General features: G+C 38.5%; 1 protein-coding gene across 2 annotated transcripts; it reads right to left on the bottom strand.

Moving 5' to 3' along the window:
- Positions 1-12,176: 12,176 nt before the first annotated feature.
- esm1 (endothelial cell-specific molecule 1) lies at positions 12,177-14,244 on the bottom strand. Of its 2 annotated transcripts, none has more exons than XM_023828731.2 (3): positions 13,619-14,244; positions 12,808-12,939; positions 12,177-12,478 (listed from the first exon to the last, which is right to left on the bottom strand). In XM_023828731.2, the coding sequence occupies exons 1-3, from the start codon at positions 13,923-13,925 to the stop codon at positions 12,384-12,386; spliced, it is 534 nt and encodes a 177-aa protein (XP_023684499.1). In that variant the 5' UTR covers positions 13,926-14,244; the 3' UTR covers positions 12,177-12,383. The 2 variants fall into 2 exon arrangements, with proteins under 2 accessions (XP_023684499.1, XP_023684498.1); XM_023828730.2 differs by having other exon boundaries at positions 12,781-12,939; positions 13,619-14,238.
- Positions 14,245-15,701: the final 1,457 nt, after the last annotated feature.

The following is a 15,701-nucleotide window of genomic DNA, read 5'->3' as shown; positions in this document are numbered from 1 at the left end:
TCGCTCAACACAACTCGCCACCTGCAGCGTCTAGTGAAGCGAGGGTCAAAGACCCCTCCCAGACAGCAAAAGGTAACTGTGGCAGATCTGGGCCAGACATTGGATAGAATTTGGTGCAGATCCGCAAAACGGGTTTGCGCCGGGGTCTTTCTTTCCAACGGCCCAATACCGGCACGGATTTGGATTGGGGATCAGGAACAGACCTTGGCCAGTACTGGCCCGATACAGTTATTAATGCTATGATATTTGGTGTGGATCTGGCTCAGATCCGTGACTCAAACTTTACATCTGGGGCTCATTTGGCCCTGGTCTGTGATTGGTGATTAATTTTTTCAGCTACACCAGTATGGGAGGTATTTTCTGCAAAAAATAAAATGAAAATGAAAATGAAAATGATAAAAAGAAAATACAATCTCCACTTTGCCATTTAGTTTCCATAGTCTGTGCGCAAAAATCCTGCAAAAATGAAAAAGAAATCAAAATAACACCATTTGCATTTTCATTTTCCACTCAGGCACGAGTAATTTGTGCAAAAATTAAGTATAAAATTAAAAGAACACTTTGTCTTTTCATTATCTCTTTTGCATTTTCATTTTCAATATACTCGCGGTATTTTAGTGTCATAATTAAAATGAAATCGCTAATCGGTAAAAGAAAGAGCAATATCGACTTTGCATTTGCTTTATCTTCACAGCATGCACATTAACTGCTAAAATTAAAATGAAAATGAAATCTTTTCATCATATTTACTTTTCTGAGGCTTATCGGTACATCTATGACAATATTAAAAAGAAAACTCAAAATGGATAAACCGAAATCAAAGTGCCCGTTTGGATTTTCATTTTCAGCACAAACAGCACTGAGGCTGTAAAAATGAAAAGACAAACACAAATGAGTTACAGCGCCATCTACTGCACTTTGACTTTTCGTTTTCCATTTAGCATTTTCGTTTCCTACTTTTCATTTTCGTTTTCAAGTTCACATTATGCAAATATATGCTAATAAGGCGGGTGGGTCGATGGGCGTGTCTACGACTACAAACCAGTAAGGGTTCAGTCCCAAAAAGGCAGCTGGCAGGAGAAAGTGACGTCACAGGCACCCGTCAAGGCAGGTAGCGGCAGCTGCCACTTCTTAGCGGCAGCTGCCACTTCTGTCCGTCGCTACAGTGCCTGCCGGGGTACAGAGACAGCCACCGCCGCTCGTGGAAGTAAACCCGAGATGCTGTGCACGGCTACGATAAACTGGAATACGGAAATAAATTGAGGACTTGTTTAATCTTTGTATGACTACGAATTATATTATTGTTGCTGACTGTACATCTCTTTAAGATAGTATTTGAGAAAGCAATGATTGTACTGTCGCTAGTGGCGCTAAACAGTGACAGGAGCCGTTCGGGAACAGTGCCTGCCGGTAGTGGCAGGTCTAGTGGCAGCTCTAGTGGCAGGTGCCGTTCAGATACAGTAGAGAGGCACCTATCCGCCAATCCTGGAAGTAGCTTAAACCAGAGATTCTGTACATCGGCTAAATGATCAACTGCAATAGTTCGGTAAAGTTGGGACGATATTGGCAGATTCGAACTTCGCGGCTCAATAAATCTTAAACAAAACGTTCTTACAACACAATATACGGGTCTATTTAACAGTAACATAGGAAGAAAGTTATTGAATTTTATTGCCAATAAAATCCCTTTAACAATAAACTAAGCCACATTTTCCCAACCTAAGTGGTGCAGTCCTACCATAATTAAATTGCAAAAGTATATAGTAATTTTGGTGGCGCTACAATTGATAGGAGCAAAGTTATTGCATTTTATTTAATAATAATGGCTTTTTTCACCAAACTAAGTGATGTAGTATGACCATAATGAGACTGTAGAAGTGTGTAGTGATTTTGGTGGTAGTACAGTTGATAGGAGCAAAGTTATTGAATGTTATTCCTAATATAAATTCTTTAGAAATAGACTTAGGTACATTTCACCAAACTAAGGGGTGTAGTATGACCATGATAACATTCCAAAAGCCTTTAGTGATTTTGGTGGCTCTTCACTCTTTGGAAGCGAAGTTATTGACATTATCCGTTGTCGATTTGCACTTTGTAGACGGTACCTAAGCTCTCCTCAGACAGCGGACTGCTCATAGGGAGCAATGTTATCCGTATTTCTGTAAATACATATTGTTTGGACGAAAATCCAGTTGTAGCTCATTGTCTACCTTACCACTGTTAAATAGACCCGTATATTGTGTTGTAAGAACGTTTTGTTTAAGATTTATTGAGCCGCGAAGTTCGAATCTGCCAATATCGTCCCAACTTTACCGAACTATTGCAGTTGATCATTTAGCCGATGTACAGAATCTCTGGTTTAAGCTACTTCCAGGATTGGCGGATAGGTGCCTCTCTACTGTATCTGAACGGCACCTGCCACTAGAGCTGCCACTAGACCTGCCACTACCGGCAGGCACTGTTCCCGAACGGCTCCTGTCACTGTTTAGCGCCACTAGCGACAGTACAATCATTGCTTTCTCAAATACTATCTTAAAGAGATGTACAGTCAGCAACAATAATATAATTCGTAGTCATACAAAGATTAAACAAGTCCTCAATTTATTTCCGTATTCCAGTTTATCGTAGCCGTGCACAGCATCTCGGGTTTACTTCCACGAGCGGCGGTGGCTGTCTCTGTACCCCGGCAGGCACTGTAGCGACGGACAGAAGTGGCAGCTGCCGCTAAGAAGTGGCAGCTGCCGCTACCTGCCTTGACGGGTGCCTGTGACGTCACTTTCTCCTGCCAGCTGCCTTTTTGGGACTGAACCCTTACTGGTTTGTAGTCGTAGACACGCCCATCGACCCACCCGCCTTATTAGCATATATTTGCATAATGTGAACTTGAAAACGAAAATGAAAAGTAGGAAACGAAAATGCTAAATGGAAAACGAAAAGTCAAAGTACAGTAGATGGCGCTGTAACTCATTTGTGTTTGTCTTTTCATTTTTACAGCCTCAGTGCTGTTTGTGCTGAAAATGAAAATCCAAACGGGCACTTTGATTTCGGTTTATCCATTTTGAGTTTTCTTTTTAATATTGTCATAGATGTACCGATAAGCCTCAGAAAAGTAAATATGATGAAAAGATTTCATTTTCATTTTAATTTTAGCAGTTAATGTGCATGCTGTGAAGATAAAGCAAATGCAAAGTCGATATTGCTCTTTCTTTTACCGATTAGCGATTTCATTTTAATTATGACACTAAAATACCGCGAGTATATTGAAAATGAAAATGCAAAAGAGATAATGAAAAGACAAAGTGTTCTTTTAATTTTATACTTAATTTTTGCACAAATTACTCGTGCCTGAGTGGAAAATGAAAATGCAAATGGTGTTATTTTGATTTCTTTTTCATTTTTGCAGGATTTTTGCGCACAGACTATGGAAACTAAATGGCAAAGTGGAGATTGTATTTTCTTTTTATCATTTTCATTTTCATTTTATTTTTTGCAGAAAATACCTCCCATACCACCTGGGCCAGACATGGCCCAAATAAATCCCCAAGCATTTCTCATCTTCAAAACAGTTTATTTTTATTTATTTTACATTTCTGAATCTCAATCTCATCCAGAGAACACATAACATTTTTTGTCATTACAAAAACTCCAGTCATATGAAAAATGTAAAAAATATATTCAAAAACACTGTGACAAGCTTGCGTGGAATAAATTGTTCAATTCAATATCAATTGTATTTATAAAAAAAATAATGCATCATGCAATAATAATAAAAAAAAATAACGAATTTACGTGTGTGCGGAGACCAGGTGTCAAATAGCAAGACATTGAAAATAACAGTCAACTTACATGATAGTTTGGATGGTTAAAGGAAAACAGGTGATCAGCAAAAGTTGGAGCCAGTGGAACCGGGTACAGGTCTGAACATAAAAAAGTACATTTATTTTACTAATCTCTGAATATACATTGATCTGTGTTTGTGTGTGTGTGGTGGTATCTTACTTGGTCTGTCACTGAAGAGTAGGAAGTAGCACGTCTGAAAGTATACTGGGAATACAGTTTTCAGACTTTATTCAGGAGGAAAGGAATTCAACATTTGTGCTGGATGATATTGGTGGTGCCTATAGAGTGTCATTTCTAAATCTTAATGTGTTATTCGACAGGGCATCAGGTGGAAATAAAGATCAAGCAACAAGTTTCAAAATCAGGGTACAGGTGCATTATGTGTCTCAAAATGTGACTGTATGTATGTGATATAGCTGGTTACCTGCAAGAGATGATGGGCAGCTTGACCTCAACTTGACTAGCATCAGCAGATGGAATGGAACAAAACCTATGGAGCACAGTTCAAAGAAATAGGAGATATTTAGCTACTCAAAAAAAACTCTAACACTGCTGCAAAAATGAGAATCTGAATTTGAAATGAACAAGTAAGAAACTGAAAAAAGGGGGGAAAATACACTTAATGTTTCACCTAATAGATAAAATACACTTCAAATCTAAATAAACATTTGTTGAAACACTATCAAAATTAAATCTGAAAAAGATTTTATGCTAACACTAGCAATAAACGTTATGCAAACATTTAACTAAACGATGTTTGCTGATTTATCCAAAAACCGTGTAAACAGGGTCCCATCAACTGGGCCTATACTAAGTTTGAGCAACTTTAAGTAACGTTTGCATGCTAACCAGATAAATGAACTGGAAGACACAAACAGGCTGGAAATGAGCTTAGATAATATTTACTGCCAAGTTGGTGACACTGAACCCAAAATTAGAATTTTACGCAGACGTACAAAAATGTTGCCCGCATCTCATTGCACATAACATCCACGCGAACGGAGATATTCACCAATTTTGATAACAGGCTTTCACCACAATCGCCAATTCTTACTTTAAGCCTACTTTCGCATTAGTTATGTTTTTTAATCGCATGGATGGAACTATCAGCTATATGTCAATCTGATGTCAGTCTTAATATAGTTTTATAATGCACTTACCAAGAACCACAAGCAGGTCTTCACTGGTTGTTGTGTGACTCTTCAGTTACCTCTTACTGAGGCACGTACACGCGCATCTGCGAGATTTAAAAAAGCGCGGGTCCGGTCTGCGCTGCTGCTCCGGATCAGATACGGACCTTTCTGACGGACTGTCAGTCAGAGCTTGTGGACAAATATGCTGCAAAGCTGGCGCAGAGGTGCATAGTGAGTGTGACTGCTACGCGAATCTAGTGATTCGAAAACGGATCCGGCACAGAGGGAATTGCTGTCTGGGCTGTTTCCTACTGTCCTTAGAGACATTATTAATGTATGCAGCACGGTCATGTTTTTAAAATGTAATAATTTTTGGGGGGTTGTGGGAATAAAGCGTATTTAAAGGGGTATCTCTCATGGAATCTACCAATCTTTACTAGCTTTTGAACCCTGAGCCACATGGGGACTGGGGCTTTTAACTGTGAGACTCGACACCTACGCATTAGATCCTTACTTCAGCAATGGACCCAGTGTAGGGTCAGGTCCATCGCAAGAGAATGTCTCCACTGTGAAAGAACAATCCAGCAGCATTTTCTGTATCAACGAATCTGTAGCCATTCTTTCCATTCATTATATGCTGACTTTTCCAAAATTGTTTTTTAGCTGAAGCATAAAAAGCTGTAAGTTCGAGTGCACCTGGTTAATAGCATTTTATTTTATAACAGTCGGAGCTTGTAAACTGCATTTAGCAGTCACATTAAAACACATTAAAAACTTTAAAGAATAAAGCCTTAGTTATTATTTAATAAAGATGCCTTTTCAGTAAATGGTTTTCCTACAAGGTGACCCCGCGGCCTATGCTTAAGGCATCCGGGCGCCTGATTTGAGATGTTTACTGAGGACGGTATGTTAAGTTAACAGTAGTAACTGAGCTGCACCGTGTTTGACACTTAATGAAACTTAGGCCTAATTCACCAGAACCAGTCGTCATCCACTTTGCAGTGAGATTTCTGAGCGAAAAGTGAACGAAGTTTCATTTTCTTTCTTTACCACCTATCGGTAAGCAAGGGAAATGGAGGCGGCAGTAACCTATACAGTTATTTATTCCTTCCATATGTATATAGCACCGCAGAATGCTTTGCACTTTTTGCACTATTTGTTTATTGCGTGTTCTACATACATGTTTCCACTGGAGGAGCTGCTTTTATTCTCATTGTACATGTGTATAGTGACAATAAAAAGGCATTTCATTCATTCATAATATGTCGGACACAATGGCACTGAGCGCGAGGGAGTCCGTGGTGCGGCGCGACGAGACGCGCCAGCTGCTAGCTGATGTAACGCTGCGAACGGTGGGGGCTCTGACATTCTTAAGGTGCAGCTATCTATCCCCGAGACACTTTTAGCCAGGATTGTGTATATTTGTGCTTAATGCTGCTGTCAATGTCAGGGTTTTGTTGAGTCTTATAGGGAGCTGGCGAGCAATAACATTTTTAGCTGGTCTTTTTTATTCAGTACATACACGCTTTAGAAGAAAACCTAATCACCCTTAAAAAAAATAATAAATAAACGTATAAAACTATTGAAATCCCCCAGAAGCATGTGCATATTTTTCTGGTTTGCATGTTGTGTATGGTTGCCTAAGCACAGTCGGCCTAGTGTTTGATAGGTGATGGAGAAGCGTACGGTCGTGGGGACAGTAAACTACATGCGCCTATGCCAACATGTGTTTAAGTATAGCTACAAACATGGATGCTTTCTTTAATGTAAAACAGTTAAAGGCTCATTCGGTTTAGTTAACATTCTTAATTTTATTAATTCAAGTAGGAGGGGGGTGTTGTTCCGTCCATATCTGCTGATTCAGAGCCCCTTTCATGTAAAATGCTTAATAATGTCTTTAAGGACAGTAGGAAACAGGGGTCTTTGACCCTCGCTTCACCAGACATTGCGGGTGGCGAGTCATGTTGAGCGAGGCAGTTTTGATAAACCGCATCATTTTCATTAGTAGCGTTGTTGATGTTGTCTATTTCATCTAATAAGGCTTCGGGTCTAGGAGGGGGTGTTACTCCGTCCATATCTGCTGATTCAGAGCTGATTCACTCTCCAAACTAGTCAAAATAAAATAAATAATTAAAATAAAAATAATAAATAAATAAATAAATAAATAAAAAACCCACCCCTCTCCCAACATATGCAAATAATCAACAACGTCATTAGTCGTGACGTCACCTGGCTCCACCCCAACCCCACCCCCCCAGTGAACCTTTTGACCTTTAGGTCATAAATCTTTTTGAAAGAAGCGGCATTATCCATCTCTCTTATATATATAAATATGTTGTACTTTGTATGTGTAAAATGCATTACTTTTACTCAGAATTAATTTCCTATTCTGATACTCGTCATGAATACCAGCCCAGAACCAAAGCATTACAAGCCAGAAAGGGCCAACAACCAGAGAGATGGGGGGGGGCTGTTGTGCATATTTGTGGAGGCTGCAAACAATGCAGAACTGCATTATGGGTGGGCTGCAAAGTTCAGGGAGATAGCAGGAAACTACAGAAGACATACTGTACTTCAAAGTGTCACCACTCTAGTAGATCTAGAAGATCTAGCCATCACACAGGTCCAGTTTCCATTCTCCTTTATACTTCATGGATGGCAGTTCTTTAAAAGGCCACACTAAATCATGGTGCAATTTAAGCACACCCTGTATGTCTTACATATTATAAGTGAAAATGACAGATGCAAAGGTAGCATATGGTAGCACAAAGGTACTTTACTAAAACGACAAGCTAAACAGTAGATTTTTGCAGCTGTACTTTAGCTTAAGTAAGGTTCATAATTTGCTTGTTCACCCATCTTCCAACTGCCTATCCTGTCCAGGGTTGTGCAGGGGCCCAGTGTCGGTGTCCCAGACAGCACATGTCATAAAACTGTGGTGCAGTCTGGATCAGATGCCAGTGCATCACGTATTACTGGATAATAGGTTTTTAAATGACCATTTCCCCATACTCCTAATACTATCCTAATGTACTTCAAACAGTTAATTACAGAAACAGCATACTCCCGATATACTTCTAATACCAGTGTGCAGAAACAAAACTGGGCTATTCTCTTGAGCACGATATTTATTTTATTTCTAAAAACTTACATACTGGTTTGATTAATATTAATCTTACATTTTGTTAAAGTAGATTTATGTTAGCTGAGTTTCATATATAAATCTAAAGAGTGAGAAAAAACTTGTCTCATGGAAATATTTTCCTATTATTTGATTCTTAGTGGAAACTATAGAAAGAAAAATCCAGATAAAATCCCAAATAACTGGCTTTAATTGTCGAGGATCTTAGAACAATGAATTATTCATTGATATTTAAAACAATGCACAAATTTATTATTCATAAACAGAGAGATATTTATAGACCTTAATCTTAATCTTGGTTTTATTAATCATAAGTTTAGAAATCTAGGAGTGATGACTTGAAGCCTTAAAATGTCACCTGCTGGGGGGGGGGGGGGCAGTGCCAGAAGGGGCAGCACTGCATTTTTACCCCCCCCCCCCCCAGGGCAGTGTTTTTGCTTCCTAGCCTGACCTTCACATGTTCTCACTATATTTTTTGGTTTCCACTTACAGTTCCAAATCATGGAGTTAGATGAACTTTGGTCCCTAAAGTGCCAGTAGTAAGCCTCTGCAATGGATGGACTTCCCCTCAAGCGCTGGCTGACACTCATGAATGAATCTGACAGTTATCAGAACAAATCAAACATATTTTGCTATTTGTGCTATTGTAAGAGTACTATCACGCAATGCACAGGGCAGAAAACATACAACTGTCTACATAATTGTTTTCAATTATTGTAAAAATGCTACTCTTGTTACATTATCTGGGATTTACGTTGATGTATATACCTGGAAACCAAGTCCAGGCATGGTTAAGGGATTAGAGTTTTGCCCATAGAAATGAATGGACGGTCTTCACAAAGATATTAATACAAGCGTGTCTGAGTGTGTGTGTGCGTGTGTGTGTGCCCTGTAAATACCTTGCATCCCACCTTTGATTGACTCCAGCACCCCCATGACCCTCACTAGCATAGCTGTTTACCTGGGGCTTGAGTTTTTGGCTTTGGGGCTGAAATACTTAGGGTGTGGCTTAAAATATTTGGGGCTATAGCCCCGAATAATCGGACCTATTGACACCCATGCTCACCAGGATACATGGCTGGAAGATGTATAGTTCTTGTCTGTGTTGGATATATTTATTCCTCATTGTTTTTCTCAGAAAATCATAATGTGCTAATGGAGTTTAAATTTAGGGCTAATAAGTTTGATTGGCTAGTTTTTAATGAATGGCCAGAAATGATTTTGAAAAAAAGGTTAATAAGTCATTTATTTTAAATATGACTATTTAAAAAATTATCCAGCACACAATTACTTCTCTAAATTTTGAAGAAAACAAAAATCCAGAAAAATAATTTATGCGTCCCTCTATGAAGCCTATAAAATAGATTAAAAAAAATAATAATAATAATAATAAAATGTATGTCTGGCAGTGCTAATCTTCAGTGGTCCCAGAGTTTGCATGACTGAGGTTTATTGAGTAATGCATACATATGAAAGACAAATATATACATTCTTTTTATGCTGCATAACTTCCATTATTTACTTTGCTTTACCTGAAAAATGTGTTAATTAAAATTTTTAAATGGTCTTAATCAACTGATTGTGCTTTTATCTTAAAGGTTTCTTTTGTAATTGTTTCCATGATGCAGTGCTTCTAAGAGGGCCATGGAATATGGCCCCTGCACATAAAGTGGAACGTTCCATGTCTGGTAGATGTTTTCACTTGGGAAAAAGCTAGTCGACATCATATGCGTGCGAAAATGTGGCTTGTCACTTCAAAGAATTTCAGGAATTATATCCCAGCTAGCAACGGCTAGGTGTCGCTACATTTTAGCCCTAATCAGTTTTTTTAATACTTGAATTAGTCTTCCGATTCATTGTTAATTTAGTAAGAGACCCAGACATAACTTAATTTCCTAGAAGGTCAGTGCGCGTAGGTCCTTTTATCCATTAGACCCTGTCGATAAACAACCTGTCGAATTGGGTCAAATATAAATACAACTGCGAGCTTTTGCCATAAATCACGGCTATTTACTATGGCGTTCGTGCACCTTTGTTTCTGAAGGGCTGTGCTGACGTGCTTCGGGAGTGAGATAAAGAGTATTTCTCACCAGCGCTTTCCTGTTATTTTGTGGTCCTTTGTTTGGTTGCAAACTCCCTGCAACCCAGTTCTCAAGGGAATGATAAGGACAAGTAGGCGTGAACCTTATTAGACCCACCTTTCCCTGTACCACAGACAATCTGTCACGTTACACCTGTCCTAGCGACCTTAAGACTTGCTGTTTAGCACCCATAACTCGACCATGTCAAGGATGTCCATCTTGCAGAGCCATACCTTCAATGTTAAATTGATGCCTAATATCCTTCTCATCAACACCCATCATCCTATATCACGATTTGCGGATCAGCACAGGTGGGATTCCCTGTGTATGGCTGAACTTAAATTTTAAATTGTCCCTCGTGTTCATGGCATTTCTAGCAATTCAGTCACATGCTGACTTTTTTTTTCTTGGCCAATGATTCACTGGACATCTGCAACAATTTTTTTACGTTGAGTTTATAATTACGGATATTTTTTACAGTTTTAGTTCACCTCATTCAGTTAAATGTCACAATGACATATTTAGCGTATTATTAATCTTTGAAGCATCTTATTTCTAATTCTACTGAATAGTATTTATTACATTTTTCAGTCACTTTCCACTTGTCTTTGATACTTGACAGAAAGCTGTTAAATGATTATGAATGGTTTATCGGTGCTAAAAAATTAATGATTGTCAATCAGTTAGACTGGGTGGAAAAGAAAACACTTAAGACTACTAAATAGTGTCATAAATAGGAAATGTCAAAGGAAGTCGAGGAAGGTCAAAAATAAGATGTCAAGAATAGATGCCTAAAAATAGGAACTTGACAGGAAGGCATTTATTCTACCATGCTTTTGAAGTAACTGGAATAAAATTTGTAACTATGATTTTTCATCTAAGGTTAACACAATTACAGTATTTGCATTTCACTCAGTTATGCAACTACAATTAAGATTATAAGTGATGTCTTGCATTTGATAACTAATATGTTGCGTGACAAAAATACAAATGAATGTCAACACTATTAAACTAAGAATTCAAAAACAGAGCTAAACTTTGTCAGCAATGGTTGTGTCCTTTGGAGTTTTCCATCAGGGAAGAATTCAAATAAGCAAGTAAAAAATGGCATCACTTGCTGCCAGGACTCCTCCAGTGACGTCTGTCACTTGATAAATTCCAAATTGTTAAATTCCTGTCCCTTGCAGACACAACAACAACAGGAAGTGTGACCATTTCACAGGTGTCAGGAAACACAGGAAATAAACAAGCTGGACGCTGGAAAACAACACTGTACAGAGAAGTCTCTGAGGTGAAGGTGATAAGAGTTATTTTTAACACTAACAGAGGACTTGTTATGTGGAGATTATTAATAAACATGTGATGTTGTAGACACAAAAATGCGGAAGTTAGATAAAGGAAAAAGAAGAAAATTCTTTTCGGTAGTAGATTTATGACTTAAATGTAAGTCACCGGCACCCCCTGCAGGTCGCCCCCCTGCCGCGTGCCCTTTGCTGATTAGCTCAGGCTCCAGTCTCCCTGTGACCCTGTACTAGCTAATCCATCAGAAAACGGATGAATTGGAAATTTCAGATTTTAAATGTATGCAAAGCAAAAATGCTACAGTACATTGAGACAAAAAAATAAAAGCAACTAAATTCCCTGTTGAAGTACAATGTCAATTCACCAAAAAAATCAGTTCCTCTGGAAATAGAAAAAAAAGAAAAAAAAAGTTCATTTTGTTTTATATATCAGTACTAGAATTTTCGCATTCTGTTTTTGTACAGCTTTAATGATTTTGGGGGGTTTCTACGGGCAGATGCATGAGACCATGATGTATTGACGGGGAAAACGACTGCATTATTTATCAAGTTCATTCTGTTGCATGGTATCATGTGGTATATAATCAAACATGTTTTACATCCATGCTGAATACATCCAGATGTTTTTCTAATATCCAACTTTATTAGATGCTTTTAAATAAACAAGCAACACAAAAAATAAAAGACAGGATTTATTTTAAATTACTTTTACAATAATGTTTAAATAATATACAGAACTGCAGATTTGGTATACAGTATTACACAGAAGTCATCTTCATAGTATAAAACTTAATATAATTATCTCTTGTTTTTAACACAATTAAATATATCCATTGGATTTAATTTACTACTTTGCCGCAGTTACACTGAATAGACTGAACATGTGTCAGCGGGGGTTCAGTCGCTTTGAACCAGGGGGTCTCTCTTTAGGCAAATCTGCATTCTGATTGCTGGTTCCATCCCCAGAACCCATCTCAGTCCCTGAAACAGAACAGATATTATATATGAGAAGAAAGAGAAAATCTGTCCTTACAGATGCTCTTAAAGAGAATCCTTCCTTTACACAGACCTACATAATGTGAAGATTCTTATGCTCGCTATGTTATACAAACTATTCTTTACTATATAAGCAAAGAATATAAACTGTTTACGGAGTAATTACAATATTATCAATTTCCGTGACTGACGCATAATGGAATACTACTTTATACGTTGCTATCATGATAAGAAAACACTCTCAATAGTGCATTGACGTATCAATTTGGGTCTGTATAGTGACTCACCGGAGTCGGGCTGCTCTTTTAATTTACTGGCTCTTTTTGATGCTATTTTCGCAAAGAAATTGAAATTCAGGCAAGCCCCAGTTTCCCTGTCGCAAATGCCTCCAGATTTGCATTTGCATGTTTCGCGGCATTCAACTCCATATTTTCCATACACACAGTCTGTGGGAAACATAGATAAATCAAGAGGTCATGCAGGTTTTTAAAGGATCACCAAAGACGGACCACAAATTACATTTACATGCTTCTTTTGTCAGTGGAATACGTTCAGTTGTATACAGTCCTGAGAAATAAGCCTATCGATCGGCATTTAAAAATCCTAAACGTTTGGTTTACACGGTTAGGGAACTGCCGTAAACAGACTGTATCATAAATGCCACCTATACTGTATATATATAAAGGCAAGGCTTTTTCAGCTGGCAACCAATTAAGCGACAGTATACGTATTATAAGTAATTATAATGCTTGTCATTGCTTCTTCCAGGGGCCACAATTCTAAATGTCCTCAGCGACCATACATACTTCTGAAGTATTTCAGTTAGAAACTGACATCAGTCACGATTAACAAAGAATATTGGGAGCGTCAAATCTGTAGAGGCAACGTATGCTGACACTTACCTGCAGGCTCTCCATACATTAAGTTGTATACGCGTTACATAGCTTTAAATAATACATAAGTAATATTTCAAGTATATTTTGCAATATACCATACGTGTTTGGGATTGTGTTGTATGCGCTGTATTATACTTAAGTTGGCTATATTAACGATATTCGTGCTGGGAAAAAAAACAACATTGACAAAGATGCCGGTAAAGCAGTTCGGTCACATCGTAAGATATACCTTTGCATATGCCGTACTCATCCCCGTAGTCATCTTCCTCCTTGTAGAACTCGCAGAAGAGCCCCGGGCCGCACTTCACGCCGTGCATCCCCGACACGGTGCGGTAGCAGTGCTCGCCCCTGGCCGCCGCGCACACCGGGCAGCAGTTGCAGTCATCGAGGACCGTCCGCTTACAGCGCTGGGCGCCACCGCACAGCCCCACGTTGCAGCGCGACGGGCAGTTGGCGGGGTATTTGGGACCAGCACCCCAAGGCTCCACCTCTCGTAGCACCAAAACAAGAAATATATTGATAATGAACACATGCATGACTAAAGTGAATTATTTCACTATTCTCTAGCTGCTGTGAAAGAAAGCACGGGAAGCAGGTGCCTGGTAAGTGCTGAAGTCTTGGGATGTCTGAGTTATCGCATCAGGTTGCATGTTTTCCAGTTTTAAACAAGTTTGTTTTGTACATGGTTTGCCCGCGTCAATTTCCTCAATCCGGTGTTGTTGTCTAGTTGCCAGCCTGTCCCCTTGTTTTAGAAATCCGGCTTGGAAGTAGAATTAGCACTGAATTGCCATCCAGGAATTGAAATTTGTGCTAAGTGATGTCATCGGTTATGTTAAGGTTGTTGTTGCAGTCGATATGAGGGTGTTCCTTTGACCCTCAATTCCTGGTTCCTTAACTGACCTTTGAATCGCGAAGAACCCCAATACCTAGTTCTCTCAGCATCATATGGGTATTTCCTACAGAGATAATAATAATAATAATAATAATAATAATAATAATAATAATAATAATAATAATAACCCGATGTGGAATATTGCTCTTAAAAGTGTGAAAAGATTGAATGATAACAATAATTTTATTATTAGTTACTAATACATCTGGTTTTTGTTACACACGTTTGTTGGTTATTTCGATAATAAGCCAATATCTAATATCTTATAAATATATGCATAAAGTCCCTAATCTGGGGAGATTTCCTAACACCAGGTAATTAATGCTGAAAAAGAGTGGACATATCATGATACAACCATATATATTTGAAGATATTTAATCTTAATTAGCCACTATTTAATGATATATTTATTTGGTCCATTGAGTTTTTATATTTTCTTTCCAGTAGAGGAAAAATTAAGTTATGGACATGACCTGAGTGTGGGTTTTAGTTTAATCAGCATTTTCCATTGTTACATGGTAAGATAATCATGGAAAAGGAACATTGTTCTCCCTGAAATTAAGGTAGTAAAGATGCAAGTGTTTCGATTTATCATTTTTCGGGAAAGGCAATGCATGTTTGTATTCTAATATTTATGTGTGAGGGTGAGATTGGTAACACTTTTCCTTCATACCTCTAAGGTTCAAATTCTGCCCCTGCTGCTTTCTATGTCGCTTTGGACAAACGCATCTGCTACATTAATGTAACCATAATCCATAATGTAATGTAACTGTAAATGTAATGTAACTGTAAATGTGAGTGCATGTTTATTCTGCTTTGACTGGGTTTCCTCCTGCAGTGCAAAGACATGTATTTAGCTGATCTGTCCTTTGCAGACTGGACTGGACCCGAAGGGGGTGAGAACTGTCCTTCCTGGTTTTACTGGCCCTGTTTAAGCACTGAAGACTGTGAATGTCTTCAGTGGGAGGAAGACTGACTCTAGCAATGTACAGAGCGGACTTCAGCGGACTACCGATTTTACCAGATGGCGACGTCACACGCTAGAATGCACTCCTTAGTGCACCTGTAGTAGCTGGGAAAACACCGGTGACCATACAAGCTTTTTGGTAACATAGTAACACAGTTACTACTCATGTATAAATCATGAACAAATATAGTAACTGCATGAAATACTGTACATCAACTGTCATGACTGATTAATGATGAACGAGCATGGGATCAGTACGTAACTAACACTTAGTTTCTAGTTAAGTAATACATTAAGTGATAGTGTACTACTATATTATTTGTGCCTTGTCGAGTCTCCAGGAAATTAAGGCATTGTTGCATATCCCAAGAGAGGTCCTCAAGAATTTCAAGGAGTTCATACTTTTTCTCACTGCACCATTGGGAGTAGTCCCATTTTTTGTACTTAAGGGTA

Source organism: Paramormyrops kingsleyae, chromosome 7, assembly GCF_048594095.1.
Source record: "Paramormyrops kingsleyae isolate MSU_618 chromosome 7, PKINGS_0.4, whole genome shotgun sequence".
Lineage (NCBI taxonomy): Eukaryota > Metazoa > Chordata > Actinopteri > Osteoglossiformes > Mormyridae > Paramormyrops > Paramormyrops kingsleyae.
The sequence above is the reverse complement of the archived record's forward strand: the minus strand, read 5'-3'. Positions and strand labels throughout refer to the sequence as shown.